This window comes from Apodemus sylvaticus, chromosome 14, assembly GCF_947179515.1.
Source record: "Apodemus sylvaticus chromosome 14, mApoSyl1.1, whole genome shotgun sequence".
In the NCBI taxonomy this organism is placed as follows: domain Eukaryota; kingdom Metazoa; phylum Chordata; class Mammalia; order Rodentia; family Muridae; genus Apodemus; species Apodemus sylvaticus.
In genome coordinates this window covers 59,576,154-59,597,074 of record NC_067485.1, presented here as the reverse complement: position 1 = coordinate 59,597,074, position 20,921 = coordinate 59,576,154, and the positions used below count along the sequence as shown (strand labels likewise).

The following is a 20,921-nucleotide window of genomic DNA, read 5'->3' as shown; positions in this document are numbered from 1 at the left end:
ATTTATCACAGCCATGACCTCCTTTGACCTCATTTCTCTGGCCCTCCACCTCCTGTCTGTAGTACAAGCTGTCTTGGGTACACACAAACACTCTTCCACAGGTTGATGAAATCCAACTCAAACCATCATACAAACTCTTAGTACCCTACTCAGTTTACTAGAATGCAATTGTTCATCCTCTCCTTGTCATTTCTCTGACATTTTATATATTGTCTCTATCTTGACACTTGCTAATATGCCTTGTGTGATTTTTAAATATTTGTATTACCTAGCTCATACAATTAAACTTCTCTGAGGAGAACATTTAGTTCAGTGCCTTCAACATAATGAGGTAGCAATCAGTGTGGACTGGGTTAAACTACACACTCGGGTTTGTATTCAACAACACAAATGGGAGAAAGTTCAAAAGAAAGTGGTGCTCAAAATCTGTAGATCACTTTTTTCATGTACATTTTGAAAAAACATAATTCATTTTCCATACAGTTCTGGTATGTGGCACTTGGCATGTGGCCAAATCTGACAGATCAATGTATATATTTAAAATGACTTGACACTAGAGGCATGAAGCTTACCAGAACTATAAATAGTCATGATAAAGATACTCAACAGTGGGAAAATTGAGACATTTGGACTATCTGATGAAAAACCAGGTATATTTACTTTTAAAACTACTTAATATTATACCTTATTATTCGGAGGGTGTTTGTCTACTGAAACACAAGAACATTCAGTTTATTTCAGCAGGTATACTATCACATCAAAGAAAATAATAAAAATTCAGGTCAGCAGTTCTCTTCCACATCTTTGTATCCACCGATAAGAATATGAACAAACCTAGATTTTCACTCTCTGGTAGAAACTATGACCATATACCATTTAAACAACTGGAGAACTTTGCTAGTGTGTTCTGTCAAGTTTCCTAATGACTCCTAGGGCAGGTATATCTATGCTTACCTATGAAGGATAAGTGGAATTTTCCACACATAAAAGGGAAACAGCTCCAAGCAGGGAAAACAAAGAGGCACTAGTACAGAGTCTTTAAAATACTCAGCCTGGTGAAGGGTATTGTGCCCAGAGACAGGCAATAATACTAAAAATGCTAGAGTATTGTGAAGACCATGAGTTTCATGCCAGGAAAATGTTAAATTTTTCTATAGACAATAAGGCACCATCTGGGATTATTAAGCATCATATAAGCACATTTTGTCTAGGTTTTTGACAGCCAGAACCAAAAGCATCACAGAGGATGACTTCACAGAAAAGCAGGCTGGGCCTCAGCCAGCTAAATATCGACCTTTCTGCACCTTACCAGCTGCTCCTTGTCATCTTCCAGCCACAGTTTTTATGCTAAATGGACTTATAGCAATAGATGAAAAATCTAGAGACTGTCCTCAGTCAGTTGGATAATTGGATTTCTTTTTCTGTTTTTTTAAAAGAATATATCAAAACAAATTAATCTCTTCATGTGTAGCAGAATATAAAAGATGATGCCTGCTTAATACAGAAAATGTGGAGAAAAACTATGCACAAATCCTGCTGTAGGAGTCAGGAGTATCCTGCATAATTTCTCTCCTGTTGAGCAGGTCTTACATCCAATTAGATAACCGTTAGTTATCACAGAGACATAAGTGACTATTGGACACTTAAGGGGATACCCTGACATGCTGGCCATTGTCGCAGACTATGGCTATTACCAATGGGTAGACATATTAATTCCTTTATTTCTATGGCAACTTGAATAGAACCTTGTGGAGCTACAAAAAATACCATTGAGTTGGCTTTGTGTTGGTCATCTATGGCTAACCACAGAACCTACCCCTAAGTACGGTTAATATACCCAGGGAGACTCTATTGGAGAAAATTAATTTTACTTTGCTAGCAGATAACAGATTCAGATGGCTTCTTTGTTAGAGGTGGGAGACATGGAGCCAAAACTGAAATCAGTTTACTATGTGCTCAATTAATATTTCAAAATTTTGTAATATGTATTCTGGGAAAAATTTGAAAATGACTGCATTTATACTATCAGTGGCCTAACATTACTTCAGAAAAAAATCAGATACCAAGTGAATTCAGAGTTCCAAATTCAATATCCTATAATGGTTTCAATCACATATAGAAATGTCAATGATACTTCATACTTTTAACAAGTTTGGTGATAATCCTTCCTTTTCCATTTCAAATTACTCAAGGAGGGTTCATAGTAGAAATAATGGCCCTTTGATCATTTGTGAGGCACTGTGAGTTTAATATGTGGTGTTTTCCTAATGTGGAGGAGAAACTAAAGATCCAAATATGTAATGGCATTTTCTAGCAAGCTTTCTTTCATTCAGTCTACAAACAGCACAGAAGAACTTTCCAGTCCCCTAAAACCTAAAACTTCCACACAGATCAGCAATAAGCTCCTAAGTCAGAAATGGATTTTCTTCACAGGCATGAACGGATTCATACCAAGAAAGGTAACTTAAATAGATCTCTCATTTCCAGTCTGAAGGATGTAGACGATTTGGCAACCCTAGATGTTCTGGATGAGGTAAGATTTGAGTTTAATTAAATTTAAACATTCTAATTTTTGAGATTTATAATTATTTATTGTATTTCATTTGTGTGAGTTTTTGTCTGGTGTATGTCTACGCATCATGTGCATGGCTGGTGCCCAAGGAGGAGAGAAGAGGGCATAAGGTCTGCTAGAACTGGACTTGTAGACAATTGTGAGTTGCCATGTGGGTACTGGGAATGGAACCTGGGTTCACTGAAAGAGAAACAATTGCTCTAAACTCTGAGCCATCGCTCCATTCCATCTACATAGTCTTTTCATTTAAAGAACTGATAGATACAAAGGGTTCTTTAAATATCATCTGTAATGTCATACATGATATCTCCATGTGTATTCATGTGTGTGTGTGTGTACATACACACATATGTCTCTTTATCTATGTGTTTCTTTCTGTGTTTGTGCCCCTTTCTGGCTTTTTTGAGGCATAGTCTCCCTATGTAGCCCTGGCTGCTTTGGAACGCATTGTATAGCACAGGTTGTCCTCAAACATGCATCAACCTGCCTTATGTCTTTTCTCCCCATGTGCTGAGATTATAGGGCATGAGCCACTGTGTCTGGCTCATGTCCTACCCACAGAATATACATGTTGAAAAGACTTCCAACCCTAGAGAAAGACAGGTTAGGATTTATGAAGCCCCAAACAAAGTACATCAACAAGGATACACAAAGCTTCAGTTTGTAAGGTGTGTGGCAGCCAATGCTGCAAAGGAAAATGTGGGATGAAGAGCTATACCTTAATGCTCATCTCTGAAGTCTGATTGCCGGGATTCATTCATGGGACTCGATTGCCTTTCATTCCCCAAGCTCCTCCTCAGTCTGTTCCCACATTAGTTGATGAAAACAATGGACTTTCTTGATTTGCAGGGGATGCTAGTCTAGAATGCTTTTTCAGCAAGATGTGCATATCTGGACTGGAGGTGGTTGGGTGAAGGACCCAAAATGGAGTCAAATAAAGCAAAATAGGAATACTTTGGTCAGTTCAGTTCATAATTCATCTCTTCTTATCTCTCCTATCTTTAAAATATCACATTTCCACATCTTTCTGGCTTGCTGTCATTTTTTAAATACTCAAATAACAAAGAAGTGAGCTCTCTAAAATGTGAGTTGTCAGGTCACAAATGTTTCTTCTCAGTAATTTCTGGGAGTCTCAAAAGTATGGTTCACCCATTAGACAGTCTGTCTCTTATACCTAGCATGTAGCCTCTGTCTCCTGCTGGCTCTCAGTGGCAGGACAGATACATCTGAGATGCCACAACGAGGCTGTTACATGGTTCTCACAAATCACAAAGCTCCTGCTCACACTCTGAGGACAATTCATTGTGCTTGAAACTCCTCATTGCTGTTGCCTCAGATGATACAGGTCCAAACCAGTAAACCACAGGCTCTCTTCTCTCCCCGCTCTGTATTCCAGATAAATCTGGTCATTAAAGAAATAAATGGCTCCACTGAGTAAAGGAGAAGATCTCTGTCCAGTCTGGTCAACAGTAATTTAGTTGTTAACCCTTCTGATTAATGCCTGAACATTTTACTCGGAAATTCAACAAAGCCAAAGACATTCTGAACAGAAGCAATCTGTTTAGTTTGCATCTGGATTGTCCAGCCTGTGACACTATGGGAAAGAGTAGAAGAATTAAGAAATGGAAACTGGTGGGAAGTCTTAGCCCAATATGAGGCATGTCCTTGAAGTGGAATGTAGATAGGTCCCTGGCCCCAATCTCTTTTTCTCTGTGTGATAGGGAATATGTGTTCACACTGTGATGGATAGGCCCATCCAAGACCGAAAGCAAGGGAACAAATACCATTTTAAGCCTACAAAACAATCCGTTTCTCTTTATAAGTTGACTTATCTCAAGTATTTGTGGAAAGACAAGTAACACAGTCATTCAGGCAAATTCAGGGTATATAAACAACTTCCTCAAAATCATTACAGATCTTGAAATCCAATAGCATCTGTAAAGGCAGAGATTGTTCCTGCCTTCTGAATCACTTCCTTTCAAATCTCCCAGTGTTGTGTGAAGACATAGGTTGAGAAGTGAAAATAATTCAACAATCATGTTATCAGCTTGCATATTAATTTGACACATCTGTTGTCTGGGTTTTATTTTTTGTCCTTTTTTAAACTTAAGATCTTTTGCTTTTATTTTGTGTTGTGGACTTCCCATAATGATTGCAACAGTATTAAAAATCAATTCATATAGTCATGTGATCAATCAGAAAGGTTGTATACCCATATGTCTAAGCAGAAGACACCCTGCCATTAAATCACCTTGAATTGGAATAAGTCATACACATTCTTCTCTTTCCTCTCTGGATTCCTCCTTGTCTCATTTACTACACTGACCTATTTCCTTGAAGGTTATGTAACACGTAATTCAAAATACTGTCTGTAAATATAATATACACCATATAATGGGCAAAGTATACATGCTTGGAAAATACTCTTCAGGTCAGCATTTCCAATGAGCATGGTAGTACTCATTTAATTCCACAATCCCATGACAGAGGCTGTAGAGTTTCTGTGACTTCCAGGCTGGCATCTCTGTATCATAAATTCCAAGCCAATCAGGACTGCATCATGAGACCATATCTCAAAAAATAAAAAGAAAAGATTTTAAAAATGATATTTTACTTTATCCCGCAAAATCACATAAACCCCCTATGAAGTTAACTGGTTTAAAAGCATGATGGTATTTTGTTTGCTGTTAGTATCTCTTTCTAAACTTCAGTCAAGATTCCAGGTGTTGATATTCATTCCTGTTCAATTTTTAAAGTATGGTTGGACACAAATGATTTTGTTTCTTCTACTTTGTCCTCTTCACGGGTCCTCTTGACTCACTATCCTGTACTCTAGGACTGTAGACCATTGCTGCCATACTTGAGTTAGGAATGCTGTTTAAGAGAAGGAAATTGTCTTTATCTTGCTGCAGAACACTGTATCTGAACACCTTGAGAAGTGTTATTCCAGAGATCAGATCTATATCTATGTGGGAGACATACTCATTGCGCTTAACCCTTTTCAGAGTCTGGGTCTTTATTCCACAAAGGTATGTGTGTGGCTTATATTCCTTTTGTACAAAGAACTCTAGTAGTCAGACTCTTTTTTAACGGATGGCAGCAATATATATATCAGCCTTTGGAGAAAACTCTCACAAATTGGTCATTCAAACATGTAGGTCATTCAAACTGATAGGTAGGAAAAATATAAAAAATTAACATAAGTAGTATTTGTGGTCTTTTTTCCAAAAGTATATTGAGATTGTGAGTTATATGCAATTTTCCTAGTAACAGCCTATTCCTAAATGATGTCTAAAAAATGAGTCTTTCTTAATGTCTGTCTTTGAACTAAGCATTGGAGAGTGAAAAATATAGGTGTACCCTCTATATAGAGGGTATATAATAGCTATAAAATGTATTATTGTGATATTTTAAATTTTTCTTAACATGTTAATTAGCTTATTACTATCATACAATGTATTCTTTATGAGGAAAGTATTTAATTATCAATTAGTCACTAAAGCTTTGAATAAAGAATTAAAGAAGACTGTTTTTCATTTTTAATTAGACTTATTGTCTTTCAGCTTTCTATTCATTTTAAAACATTATTTAATATTTCAGCTAATAGCTCATTTAAATGCCAACCTAAAATGTACAGGATATGCTTACAAGCATTGGCCTGGGCTATAAAAAAAAAGGTTGGACTTAGTAAAAATCTGCTGTCAATTAATGGTACAATTTCTTACAAATCAAGTGAGAGTATATAAGTTAAATCAAGAGATAGGGAAAAGATGTCACATATCACTTATTATCATATCGAAGAAGTAGTTAACAAAATAATTTTTAAGATTTATTTGTTTATTATATGTAAGTACACGTAGCTGTCTTCAGACACTCCAGAAAAGAGCATCAGATTTCGTTTCAGATGGTTGTGAGCCACCATGTAGTTGCTGGAATTTGAACTCAGGACCTTTGGAAGAGCAGTCAGTGCTCTTAATCACTGAGCCATCTCGCCAGTCCCCCAAAAAATAATTTCTGATATATTATTTGTAAAGTTTTTTCATGTAAACAAATAATTGCATTTTGAAGCCTTAAGCTCTTTGTTGGAAACAGCATACAGAATCATTTAAATGCTAGCAACCTGTCACTCTGTCATTTCATGTTATAGCCTTATGCACTAGTTCATACACACACACACACACACACACACACACACACATATTTACATATATAAACTGTGTATACTTTATATATATGTATACACATGTATACACACATAATACAATATACATACATACATGAAGAAATATGTGAATAATGTTTTGCTCTGGTAGATTTTATTTATCTTTGACTTTCAATACTAGATCTCTCTATAAAAACAGAAACAAGTCAAAAAAGCTCTATAAGATTTATCCACTTTGACCGCAGCTTTCTAAGTTGTATATTGGAGCAAAGAGAAGTGCCAATCCACCTCACATTTTTGCAATGGCTGATTTGGGATACCAGTCTATGGTCACATATAATGCAGACCAGGTAAGGCAGGCTTTCCCACATCCCTTACTTCACTGAGAGCCACTGAATTTCCTAAAGATGCAATCTTCTCATGGCCCCCTTTCCCCCCTGTGCAGTGCATCGTTATTTCTGGAGAAAGTGGTGCTGGCAAGACAGAGAGTGCCCATCTTCTGGTTCAACACCTCACTGTGCTTGGAAAGGTAAAATTATTTTTTCCTATCATAATACAAATATTTGTGTGTTTCAAATAATTATATTAGTATTCACTAACTCCCATACTTGATAATACATGCAAATGATGGAACATGATTGTTACCATTTGAATTTTAAAATATATTAAACAGTGGTGAGAGTGATCTCAGTGATTAGGAGCATATTTCCTAAGCCTCAGGTGTGGGAGTGTTTTGTAGAGGTATCCACTGGGACTGTGTTCTACAACTCTGTGTTTTGATTGATTGTGGTTTTCTTTCATGATTTCTGTCTGGTACAAAGAGGGGTTTCCTTGTTGAAGGGTGAATATCACACTTATCTGTGGGCACAAGGATAGAAGTTTTTATAATATTTTAGAGATTATGCTGGTTTAGTCACTTAGTGATCATAGCTTCTCCTCCAATTACGATGTCTTCATTGGCCCTGAGTAGTTAGCTAGGTTTCAAGTAACTGGCACAGTTCTCTCTTCTGTTGAGTAGTTCTGAAGTTCAATTAGAAGGCTGTTGGTTGCCTAAAGGTATTCATGTCACTGCTGAACCCTTAGGTTATCATTCTGTGCTGATCATTGATGTGGTTCACTGGCATCAAGGCTGTTTCCTTCCTTTGGAAGCTTGCATAGTTCCCTCTCATACCATGAAAGCTAGTCCTCAGAGAAGGTGTGTTTCAATCAGTTTCAGTTCACAGGTCTCAGGGCTCTGTTTCTTAAGTGCATGATGTCTTCAGCAATAGAGACCGTTTACCTCTTGGGGGAAAACCATCAGAGGCTGGATGCTTTGGGGATCTCCTTGGATAGCCCTGGTAAACAACTCAAAAAAGAGCTTCCTCTCTCTGGTATTAGAGTTTTTGATAGGTGGTTTTAGATCTTGGGAGAAGCACCATCATCCCAGAAGTGAAAAGGTCATTAAAACTATATTTGTATAGTTATGTGTGTTATAATTTTTTAAAAGCAAGTAGTCAACAGTTTGATTCCTTGTGACTGTTCCAGGCTTCCTTAATGTTGTCTTACCCACCTTCCACTGTCTTCTGTGTTTATCTCCCTCCCCCTCTCTAAAAAGACCCCTTTTCCATCTTCCCTATGAGATCCTTTGTATCCTGCCATCCCCCATACCCTGCTTCTCCAGAAGCAGTACTGAAGGACATTAGTGTGCCAAGTTGGGTGAGGGGGATGTTGCATGAAATGGCAAAACAACTATACTAGCCAAACAATTTGTTAAAGTACAAATTCAGAGCGCTGTGCTCTTTCTGACTTACTACAAGGTTCCAGCAATGAAGTATATCTTTAAGGAATGGTGACAGACAGATCCATGGAACAGATTAGAGTCAATAATACTTATTATTGTCAAAGAGAGTTAGTCACTTAATATAGTGAATTTTTAAAAATATAAAGTTGAAGAATTTTGTATGCCCTCACAAACAAGGGAACCTCAGTCTAGACCTCACCTTGTAGAAAGCTAACTCAAAATAGATATTAAGTATCAATAGAAAAACCACAAACTATAAACCAAAGCAGAGATGGTTATGGTGGTATTACATTGATGAGAGACATCTTACACACAACACAAAATACACAACTCATAAAAGGAAGACTTTGAGTTTATTCTTTTGGTATTGTTAAAAGTTAAAACAAACACCTATGTAAGCCTTGTTCAAGAGAAAGTGTTAACAAGTTATGTAAGAAATAAAAATATAGAAATACAAAAATGTCTTAAACCCTATATTAAGAAATTAAATGGCAGGAAATGGAAAATAACTTAAGGTCAATTTCAAATATGCTGTGTAGATGTCCGCCACCATTCCTAAAGTTGCTCTGTATGATCCACCACTGGAAAATGCTTATTAGGACTTTAATTGGATCCCTTCATATGCCTACCAAAGTGGCTAAAAGTTATTTATTAAGAATTTGAGAAGAGGAAATGTTGACAATGACCTGGAGCAGCTAGACTCTGACCTGTTCTTAGTGATAATGCCAATTAGTGGTAACTGAGATCAACAGTGGTGAGACAGCACACTCACTTTGGAAAGCTGCTTACTGGTTCCTTCAACTGGGAAGCTGCATTTTCCATGCAACTCAGAGATCCTGCTTCTACCTCGCAAGGAAATAAAAACCCGTGTACATACAAGTGTTTACAGTGACTTCATTAATAAGCCCAAAAAGTACATAAATTATCAGGCTATGACTACTCCTTGATGGTAAAGGTCTTGCCTGCCATATTTTAAACTCTGGATTCTATTCCTAGTAACACAAGAAAACTAAAAATTTGTTGTCTGGTACATAGCTGACAACCTATTATAATAGACTGAAGCTACATAGCCAAAAACAGCTGCTCACCTGAGCCCAACTTTTTTGAAAATTATGCATAGAAAGAATTCCATTCCTGTTACGTTCAGTGAACTTCCTTCCATATACTGTGTCATGTATACTGGTATAGAGTATAAGTATTGTTTCTCCTGACCTCTGCCTTTGTGTGGCCCTTCAGGATTATGCAGTCAAAAAGGTCTGAAGTCAGTCTCTTCCTGTCCCCATATCCATTAACTTCCTGCTACAGTAAAGAACATTTTAAAGGTCTTGGAGGACATTGAAATGAAATATAACAGGGGAGCAGTGAGACTCAGGCTCCTAAGATATAACATGGGAATTAGGTGACACAAGTGTTGTCTACAAGGGCCTTGCTAGTCTGTCTTGATTTCTAAGCTGATAGAGGTTTTCAATAATGGATTAGAAATCTGTAGATGCTGCTCTGTAGCTGGGAGCAAATTGCTTAATCTAATCTTTACCTTGTTCTAGATCTTGACATGTGATCTGATGGGGTGTGTGTGTGTTTGTGTTTGTGTGTGTGTGTGTGTGTGTGTGTGTGTGTGTGTGTGTGTGTATGTCCAGAGCAAATTATGCCTTTGTCCGGTCTTGTCTTGCTTTTTACTTTTGTCCTTGATAAAGATTTAACAGATGCAAAATTGGTTGTCTGCTAGAAGGAATTTTCTTTTGCAATCCTTCGTCTTCACTTAACAGGTTAAGGCTATTTAATATGGGTAGTAAAGACGCTCTCTTGCTTTGTCATAAGTAGAGGTCACTCAAAAAATGTTTAACAGAGACAAGTTTGTCTCAGGATCCATTTGTCTTCTCTTGCCCCATATTATTTCTTTATACTTGAAATTTTCTGTGCAGCTTCAAAGCCTCACTGTGATAGCTTCTTTCATTCATCAAGACAAATCCAGCATCAGTTGTGTGGCCCCTTTGGGGGTTGCATATCAGATATTCTGCATATCAGATAATTACATTATGATTCATAACAGTAGCAAGTTTAAAGTTATGAAGTAGCAACAAAAATAGTCATGTCAAGCACAGAACTGTATGTGAATAAGAAAAGAGAAAATATCTCTTTCTGTGTTCCTGAGAAAGTGTGTGAAATGTATATAGGAGGGGCATATACTACCTCTGACAGTATACCAAAATGTGTACTCCTGTGTTTTTGTTTGCATATAAAGTACTTTTCAAAAAAAGACATTTTATTAGCAACTAATTGATTTTATTCTGCTTTTTGTATCTTGACATCTCTATGTAGGCTAATAACAGAACCCTGCAAGAGAAGATTTTACAAATGAACAATTTGGTTGAAGCCTTTGGCAATGCCTGCACTATTATAAATGACAATTCCAGCAGATTTGGAAAATACTTAGAAATGAAATTTACCTCTTCTGGAGCTGTAGTAGGAGCACAGATTTCTGAATACCTTCTGGAAAAATCCCGTGTCATTCACCAAGCCATGTAAGTGCATGTCAGATATACCTTAGTTTCTGGGTAATATATGCAAAAATCATGCTTATATAATTAAAAGCTCTCCAGAACTCCTAATTCTATTGATAACTTATTGTGTGTAAGTTACTTATTTTGGAAGTAAAGAGACCCCCCCTCACCAGTACTTTATTCTCACATATATTAGCATCTGATAGCAGAATTAATAAATGCCCTAATAATTATGCTACTACATAGGAGATACAAACAGTGGGGAAGAGCAAGTAGATAAACCTCATTTCTCCAAACAAAAATCAATGAGGAATTTAATTAAAAAAGAATAGAGTCTGCCTCTCCTTTAAATATAACTATTATTCTTTTTCTGGATAAACATAGATATTTTTATTTTCTTCTTCCTCTGTTTATACATAACAGACCTAATATAGTATTCAGGAATGTCTTGCTATGAGACTATTTTTATTACTAATTGAATTTAGATCATCAATACCACTCATATTTGCTTGTTTGTGCTTTTCAATTCTAATTACATTTTTTCATTTATTTATTTATTCCCTTTACATTTCAATTGCAGTCTCCTCCCTCCTCTTCCCCCACTCCCTCCCTCACAAGCCCTTCCCTGTTTTATTGAAGAAGGAGTAGCCCCCCCAAGGGTACCACCCTGCCCTGGCACATCAAGTCCCAGGAGGTCTAAGCACCTTCTTTCCCACTGTGACCTGACCAGGGAGGCCAACTAGGGGAAGCAAATCCAAAGGAGGACAAGAGTGTCAGAGACAGCCCCTGCTCCAATTGTTAGGAAACCCACATGAAGACCAAGACATCTATCTGTTCCAAATATATAGGGGTTCTAGGTCTAGCCAATGAAGGTTCTTTGGTTAGTAGTTCAGTCCCTGTGAGCCAGCATGGGCCCAGGTTAGCTAACTGTATGCTTTCTTGTTGTGTTTGACTCCTTGGGCTCCTGTGCTCTGTGTAACGTTTGGCTATGGGTCTCTGCATCTGTTTCTATCAGTTACTGGATAAAGGCTTTCAGAGGACTGTTGTACTAGGCTCCTGTGTACAAGCATAGCAGAGTATCATTAATCAAGTCAGGGTCTGGCTTTTGCCTATGGAATGGGTTTCAAGTTGGGCCTGTCATTGGTTGGCTATTCCCTCAATCTCTGCTCCATGTTTATCCCTACATATCTGGTAGGCAGGACAAATTTTGGGTCAAAGGTTTTGTGGTTGGTGTCCCCTTCCTTCCACTGGAAGTACCATCTGGCTATAGGAGGTGTCACTACAGTCCCCATATCCCCAGCTGCTAGGAGTCTCAGATAGGGTCACCCCCATAAACTCCGAGGAGCCTCCTGCTCCCAGGTCTCATCCCAACTCTCTCCTATCCTCCCCCCATTGCACACCTGATCCCCATTCCTGTTCCCCTCCTCACTCCCTCTTCCCTCCCCCCATCCACCTCTGATGTCTATGTTATTTCCCCTTTTGAGTACAATCCAAGCATCCTTTCTTGGGCCCTCCTTCTTACTTAGTTTCTTTGGGTCTGTGGATTATAACATGGTTAACCTGTACTTTATGGCTAATGTCCACTTATTTAGAACATAGCATGGTTGTCTATCTGGGTCTGGGTTGCTTCACTCAGAATGATATGTTCTGGTTCCATCAATTTGCCTACAAATTTCCTGATGTTTTGTTGATTTTAAGACCTGAATAGTATTCCACTGTAGAAATGGACCGTGTTTTATCTATTCTTCAGTGGAGGAACATCTAAGTTGTTTCTAATTTCTGGCTATTAAGAATAAATTATCTATGATCTTAATTGAGCAAGTGTCCCTGTGGTATAGTGGGCATCTTTGGGTATTTGCCTAGGAGTGGTATAGCTAGGCCATGAGGTAGAATCATTCCCATTTCCTAAGAAATTGTGAAATTAATTTCCAGAGTTTTTGTACTAGTTTCTACTCCCACCAGCAATGCAGGAATGTTTCCCTTTCTCTACATCCTCACCAACATGTGCTATCATGTGTGATGGGAGTAAGATGGAATGGCAGAGTCATTTTGATTTGCATTTTCCTGATGACTAAGGGCATTGAAGATTTCTTTAATTGCTTCTTGGTTATTCAAGATTCTTCTGTTGAGAATTCTCTGTTCAGTTCTGTATTCAGTTTTTAAATTGAGTTATTTGGTTTGCTGGTATCTAATTTCTTGAGTTCTTTATATATTAAGGATATTAGTCTTCTGTTGGGTATAGTATTAGTGAAGATATTTTTTCAGCTTGTTGGCTGTCATTTTGTCCTATTGACGGTGTCCTTTGCCTTATAGAAGCTTTTCAGTTCCATGAGGTCGTGATTATTAATTATTGATCTTAGTGCCTGAGTCACTGGTATTCTGTTCAGGAAGTTGTCTCCTGTGTCAATATGTTCAAGGCAGTTCCCCTCTTTCTCTTCTATTAAATTTAGTGTGATCAGTTTTATGTTGAAGTCTTTCATCCAGTTGGACTTGAGTTTTGTACAGAGTGATGAATATGAATCTATTTGCCTTCTTCTACATGCAGGCATCCAGTTATACCAGCACCATTTGTTGGAGATGCTTTCTTTTTCCCATTGTATGATTTTGACTTCTTTGTCACAAATCAAGTGTTCATAGTGGTGTGTATTTATTTCTGGGCCTTCAGTTTGATTCCACTGATGAACCTGTCTGGTTTTTTTTATGTGTATACCATGTTGTTTTATACTATTGCTCTCTAGTACAACTTGGAATCAGTTATGGTGATACCTCCAGTTCGCCGGGTTATTGCACAGGATTGTTTTAGATGTCCTGGGTTTTTTTGTTTTCCATTTGAAGTTGAGAATTGTTTTCTCAAGATCTGTAAAGAATTGTGTCAAAAGTTTGATGGGAATTGTGTTGATTCTATAGATTGCTTTTGATAACATGGCCATTTCTATGTTAATCCTACTAATCTATGAGCAAGGGCTATCTTTCCATCTTTGGATATCTTCTTTAATTTCTTTCTTCAAAGACTTGAAGTTCTTGACACTTGCTTGCTTAGAATTAAACAAAGATATTTTATATTATTTTTGACTGTTGTGAAGGGTGTTGTTTTCCTGATTTATCATTCATATATAGGAAAGCTACTGATTTCTTTGAGTTAAACTTTTGTATCCCAACACTTTGCTGAAGGTATTTATCAGCTATAGGCATTCTCTGGTAGAATTTTTGGAATCACTTATACATACTATCATATCATCTGCTAATAATGATACTTTGGCTTCTTTTTCCCAATTTGAATCCCCTAGACCTCCTTTAGTTGTTTAATTGCTCTTCTGATTACTTTAAGTACCATATTGAAGAGTAGACAGCCTTGCTGTGTCCCTGATTTTAGTGGAATTGCTTTTAAGTTTCTCTCAGTAAACTGAAATTTTAATTTTCAGTCTTTTCAGAAATTAAAATTTGATGTTACCTATAGGTTTGCTGTATATTGTATTTATCTTGTTTAGCTGTGGATCTTGTATCCCTGATCTCGCCAAGACTTTTTACCATTAAAGGGTGTTGGATTTTGTCAAAGGCCTTTTTGGCATCTAGCAAGATGATTGTGTGAGGTTTTCTCTTTCAGTTTACTTATATGTTATATTACATTGATGTATTTTTGCATGTTGAACCAACCCTGTATCCATAGGATACCTGATCATAGTGAATGATGTTTTAGATGTGTTCTTGGATGCAGTTTTCAAGTATTTTATTGAACATTTTTCATCAATGTTCATAAAGGAAATTGGTCTGAAATTCTCTTTCTTTGTTGAGGCTTTGTATGGTTTAAGTATCAGGATGACTGTGGCCTCAGAGAACAAGATTAGTAGTGTTTCCTCTGCTCTATTTTGTGGAATAGTTTGAGGCACATTGGTATTATCTCTTCTTTGAAACTGTGTTGCAATTCTGCACTAAAACTATCTGGCCCTGGGTCTTTTTTGGTTGGGAGACTTAATGCCTGCTTCTATTTCCTTTGGGGTTATCGGACTGTTTAGATTGTTTATCTGATCTTAATTTAACTTTGGTAAGTGGTATCTATAAAGAAAATTGTCCATCCCATTTACATTTTCCAATTTTGTGCAGTAAAAGACTTTGAATTAAGAACTAATGGTTCTTTGGGTTTCCTCAGTGTCTGTTATTATGTCCCCCTTTTCATTTCTGATTTTGTTAATTTGGATAATCTCTCTCTGCCTTTTAGTTTCTTTGACTAAGGGTTTGTCTATATTGCTAATTTTCTTAATGAACCAGCTCTTGGTTTCCTTGATTCTTTGTATTGTTATTTTTGTTTCTAATTTACTGATTTTTGCCCTGACTTTGAATATTTCTTTCAGTCTACTCCTTTTGGGGTGTGTTTGTTTCTTTTTGTTCTAAAACTTTCAGGCATGCTTTAAGTTGCTAATGTGAGATTTTTTCCAATTTCTTTATGAAGTCATACAATGATATGAATTTACCCTTAGCACTGCTTGGTTATGTTCCATAAGTTTGGGTATGTTGTACATTCATTTTCATTGAATTCTAGAAAGTCTTTTATTTCTTTCTTTATTTCTGTCCTAACCCAGTGATCACTGAGTAGAGAATTGTTCAGTTTCCACGAGTTTGTAGGCTTTCTGCTGTTTCTGTGGTTGTTGAAGTTTAGCATTATTCCATGGTGATCTGATAAGAATCAAGGGGTTATTTCCATTTTGTTGGATCTGTTGAGGCTTGCTCTGTGACTAAATATATGGCCAGTTCTAGAGATTTTGTGAGATGCTGAGAAGAAAGTGTATTCTTCTTTGTTTGGGTGAAATGTTGTATAGATGTCTACTAGTTCCATTTGCTTCATAGCCTCCATTAGTTTAGTTATTTCTCGGCTTAGTTTCTATCTCAATGATCTGTCCATTAGTGAGAGTTAGATGTAAATATATACCACTATTAATGTGTGGAGTTTGATGTATGATTCAATCTTTAGTTATATATATTATATATTGTTATATGTATAGTTATATATATCATATATTGTTATATATAGTTATATATATCATATAGCATCTAGCATATAGCATGTCATATATCATATGTCATGTGTCATATATCATTCATGTGTCATATATCATATGTCATGTCATATATCACATATCACATATCACATATCACATATCACATATCACATATCACATATCATATATCATATACCATATACCATATACCATATATCATATATCATATATCATATATCATATATCATATATCATATATCATATATCATATACCATATATCATATACCACATACCATATATAATATCATGTGTCATATGTCATATGTCATATGTCATATATCATGTATCATGTATCATATCATGTGTCACATGTCACATGTCACATGTCATATCATATCATATATCATATATCACATATCATATGTCATATGTAATATATCATATGTCATATGTCATATATCGTATGTCGTGTGTCGTGTGTCATATGTTGTATATTGTATGTCGTATATCACATATCACATATCACATATCGCATATCACATATCACATATCACATATCATATATCATTTATATATAGGGTTCCCTTGCATGTAGAGCATAGATGTTTAGAACTGAGGTATCATCTTAGTGGATTTTTCCTTTGATTAGCATGAAATGTCCTTCCCTATCTCTTTTGATTATTTTTAGTTAGAAGTCTATTTTATTAGATATAAGAATGGCTATGCCAACTTGCGTTTTGGGTCTATTTGCTTTAAAAACCTTTTTCCAGGTCTTTATACTGAGATAATGGCTATATGTGTTCCTTAGGTATGTTTCTTATATACAGCAGAATGATGGATCTTGTTTTGCAGCCATAATGTTATCCTGTGTCTTTTTACTTGAAAATCGAACCCATGATGTTCAGAAATATTAATAACCAGTGATTGTTAATTCCTGTTATTTTTATGTTGGTGGAGGTAGGGTGTGTGTGTGTGTGTGTGTGTGTGTGTGTGTGTGTGTTCTTTCTTCTGGTTGGCTGGTGTAAGGTTATTTATGTCCTATGTTTCCTTTCATGGAGTTAACCTCCTTGAGTTGGGGTTTTCTTTCTAGTATCTTCAATATGTATGGATTTGTGGATAAAGATTGTTCAAATTTCATTTTCTAATGGAATATCTTGTGTTCTCCATCTATGGAAATTGAAAGGTTTTTTTGGATATGTTAGTCTGCACTGACATCTGTGCTTTCTTAAGAGTATGCAAGATATCTGCCCGCTCCCTTCTGTCTTTTAAAGTCTCTGTTGAGAAGTCAGGTGTAATTCTGATAGGTCTGCCTTTATATGTTACTTGTCCTTTTTTTTTCCTTGTAGCTTTTAATATTCTTACCTTCTTCTATACATTTAGTGTAATGTTTATTATGTGGCAGAAAATTTTTCCGTTCTGGTCCAATTGATTAGCTGTTCAGTAACCTCCTCGTGTGTTTATAGACATATCCTTAGGTTGGTGAAATTTTCTTTTATGATTTGATTTTGTTGAAAATATTTTCTGGGCCTGGTATCTGGGAATCTTCTCCTATTCCTATTTTCTTAGGTTTGTTCTTTTCATATTGTCCCATATTTCTTGGATGTTTTGTGTCATGAACTTTTTGGATTTAGCATTTTCTTTGATATATTGATATCTTCAATCATATTCTCTATGCCTGAAATACTATTTTCTGTCTCTTGTGTTCTGTTGCATCTGTAATTCTTGTTCTCTTCCCTCAGTTTGTGTTTTCTTTATTGCTTCTATTTCTATTTTCACATTTCAAATAATTTCATTCATTCTCTTCACCTGTATTTTCCAGTATTGTCCTGTGTGTGGTTTTTATTTATTCTTTAACCTTTTTTTTTACAGTCCAGACTTTAACCCCCTTCTGACGCACCCTCCGACTGTTCCACATCCCACACCTCCTCCCCCCCATCTCCAAAAGAATGTCCACACACACCACCCACACACTCCACCAGACCTACCCACTTCCTGGGGCTCCAAGTTTCTCAAGGATTAGTTGCATCTTCTCTGAGTCCAGACCCAGGAGTCCTCCGCTGTATATGTGTTAGGGGCCTCATATCAGCTGGTGTATACTTCCTGGTTGGTGACTCAGTGTCTGAGAGATCCCACAGATCCAAGTTAGTTGAGACTGCTGGTCTCCCTCCAGGGTCACCCTCCTCCTCAGCTTCTTCCAGCTTTTCCCTAATCCAACCACAGAGTTCACCAGCTTCTGTCCATTGGTTGGGTATAGTATCTCATCTGGCTTGTTCAGCTATTTGTTGGGTCTTTAGGAAGGCAGTCATGATAGGGCTGTTTATAAGCACAGCATAGCATCAGTAATAGGGTCAGGCCTTGGGGTCTCTCCCTGAGCTGGGTCCCAAGTTGGTCCTGTCACTGGACCTCCTTTTCCTCAGGCTCTTCTCCATTTTGTCCCCGCATTTCTTTCAGAGAGAAAAAATTCTGGGTCAGAGTTTTTGACTGTGGGATGACAACCCCATCCCTCACTTGAGTCCCTGTCTTTCTATTGGAAGTGGACTCTAAGAGCTCCCTTTTCTCACTGTAGGGCATTTCATCTAAGGTCCCTTCCTTTGAGTCCTGAGAGGCTCTCACCTCCCAGGTCTCTGGTACATTCTAGAGCTCCTCCTGCCCTCTGCCTCCTATCTCCCAAGGTTGCCTGTTTACATTCTTTCTGCTGGTCTTCAAGAATTCAGTCCTTTCCACTCCAATACCTGAGCATGTTCTCCTCTTCCCCTCCCTATCCTCTTTCATATCCAGGTCCCTCCCTTCCTCTCCCCCTCCTGTGATTATTTTCTTCTCACTCCAGAGTGGGATTGAGGAATCCTCACTTGAGCCCCTTGGCTTGTTAGCCTTCTTGATCTGTGGATTGTATCATGGGTATTCTGTACTTTTTGGTCTAATATCCACTTACTAGTGAATACATACCATGCTTGTTCTTTTGGGACTGATTTACTTCAATTAGGGTTATATTTTTCTAGTTCTATCCATTTGCCTGAAAAACTCATGGTGTTAAAAACTCATTCTTAATAGTTGAGTAGTATTTCATTTTGTAAATGAAGCACACTTTCTGTATCCATTCTTCTGTTGTGGGGCATCTGGGTTGTTTCCAGCTTATCACAAGAAACACGTAACCCTGTGGCAAGGTGGGGCATCTTTTGGGTATAGCTGGATCATCAGGTAGAACTATTTCAAATTTTCTGAGGACCCTCCAGATTGATTTCCAGAGTGGTTGTACCAGTCTGCAATCCCACCAGCCGTGGAAGAGTATTCCTCTTCCTCCTCTGTTTTTAAGGTGTTTATTCATTTCCTCTTCAACAGCCTCTATCATCCTTATAAGTTTGGATTTAAGATTATCTTCTTGTGTTTCAGCTGTGTTAGGATATCCAGAGCTTGCTGTAGTAGGATAGCAGAGTTCTAGTGATGCCATATAGACCTGGGCCTTGTTGATTGAGTTCTTATGCAGTCTTTTAGCTATCTGTGTTGACTGGATGTTCCTGATGCCATCAGGATTCCAAAGGGAGGCAGCAAAGCTGTGAGCCTCACACAGGATCTCATGGAACAGAAGGCTGCTCACTTCTACTTGCTGTGCCCGAGGTGGGCACAACTTGAAGGGTATTGGTTGGGGAGAGGCCTAAGGTGGATGTTTCTGGGCTTTGTTGACCTCCTTCAGGAAGCAGGGAGAGCTGTGGGCCAGAAGGTTGATATCAGGGGACAGAAGGCATCTCACCTTTAGTAGCTGTGCCCCAAGTAGAACTAGCAGGCAGGGGATTGGTAAGGGCGGAGTCTCAGCTGAATGTTCCTATACCCATCAGGGTTTCCGGGAGGATGGAACAGTGCCAAATTCCCATGTTTGATTTAGTGAGTTCTTTTTAGCAGTTTTTAACTAAATGACAAATTTCTTCACTGTTTAAATATCCTAAAACATCCTTACTATTCTTATGAAAGAATTATTGTTACCATTGGATTGTACATTACTGATATTTTTCATTTGTGTTTCTTCCTTATTTTATTTGTTTATTGATTGATTGATTCATTCATTCATTTTATATCCTGATTGCAGCCTGTTACCCATCTTTCCTTCCTCTTCCTACTCCTTTAAAGGGGTATTATCTTTAAAGAGAATATAAAGGTAAACTCTCTCATGTTGATTTCATGTTAAATACACTTCCCTATTACAGTAATATGTTAGCTAATTTTGTAGGAACACAAGCTCTTGTTGGTACATCTTTTATGATGCTAAGGATCCCCTTGTATATTTTAGGTGATTTTGTTAACAAAAACCTGATAAATGTGGTTTTAAAGAGTAGGCTTGGAATGGCTAGTCTACCCAGACTATGATATTTAAAACTTAAGACCCTTGTAAGATCTTGACTCTCTAACATACTGTGTATGTGATTTAAAGCAGTTTACTTAACCTCTCTACATGCTTTCATCATTAACATGGGAAAACATTAGTATCTCCCTCTCCGTTAAGGTAATTCCTGTAGTAGTATTAATTACATTTAATATAATGAAGCATACATAATAAGAATGCTGTCAATGTAGCCAAGGACAGCTGTAAGTGCCACCCATCACTGAATTGTAAATATAAAACATTATGAAATGATTCATAGTTTTTATTTTGTAACTTGATTTGTGACATGAGCTTTGCAAATGACACTCTGTGTCACAGTGTCAAAATGTTGAGCATGCCTGAACACCAGTAATAGTTGTAATGGTTATGGGGGTTGCAAAGATTAGAAATGGCATCTAGTGAACTGAAAATATTTAATGAATGTCACATCACATTATTGATGAGTGCCCAAAGTTCAGAATCGTGTAGGCACAATCATGTTGCCATCTCCCCATAGAGGACCCTATAATCTTGTTCATGTATAGAAACAACCACAT

The 20,921-nt window shown here is 37.2% G+C and overlaps 1 protein-coding gene across 1 annotated transcript in view; it reads left to right on the top strand.

The window, feature by feature from the left end:
- Myo3a (myosin IIIA) overlaps window positions 1–20,921 on the top strand; it is a 189,989-nt gene that overhangs the window by 57,749 nt on the left and 111,319 nt on the right. The window contains exons 9-13 of the mRNA XM_052156948.1: window positions 2,434–2,533; window positions 5,485–5,601; window positions 6,980–7,084; window positions 7,180–7,263; window positions 10,834–11,036. Of these exons, the coding sequence (XP_052012908.1) occupies window positions 2,434–2,533; window positions 5,485–5,601; window positions 6,980–7,084; window positions 7,180–7,263; window positions 10,834–11,036 (609 nt within the window). The remainder of the gene's footprint in view (window positions 1–2,433; window positions 2,534–5,484; window positions 5,602–6,979; window positions 7,085–7,179; window positions 7,264–10,833; window positions 11,037–20,921) is intronic.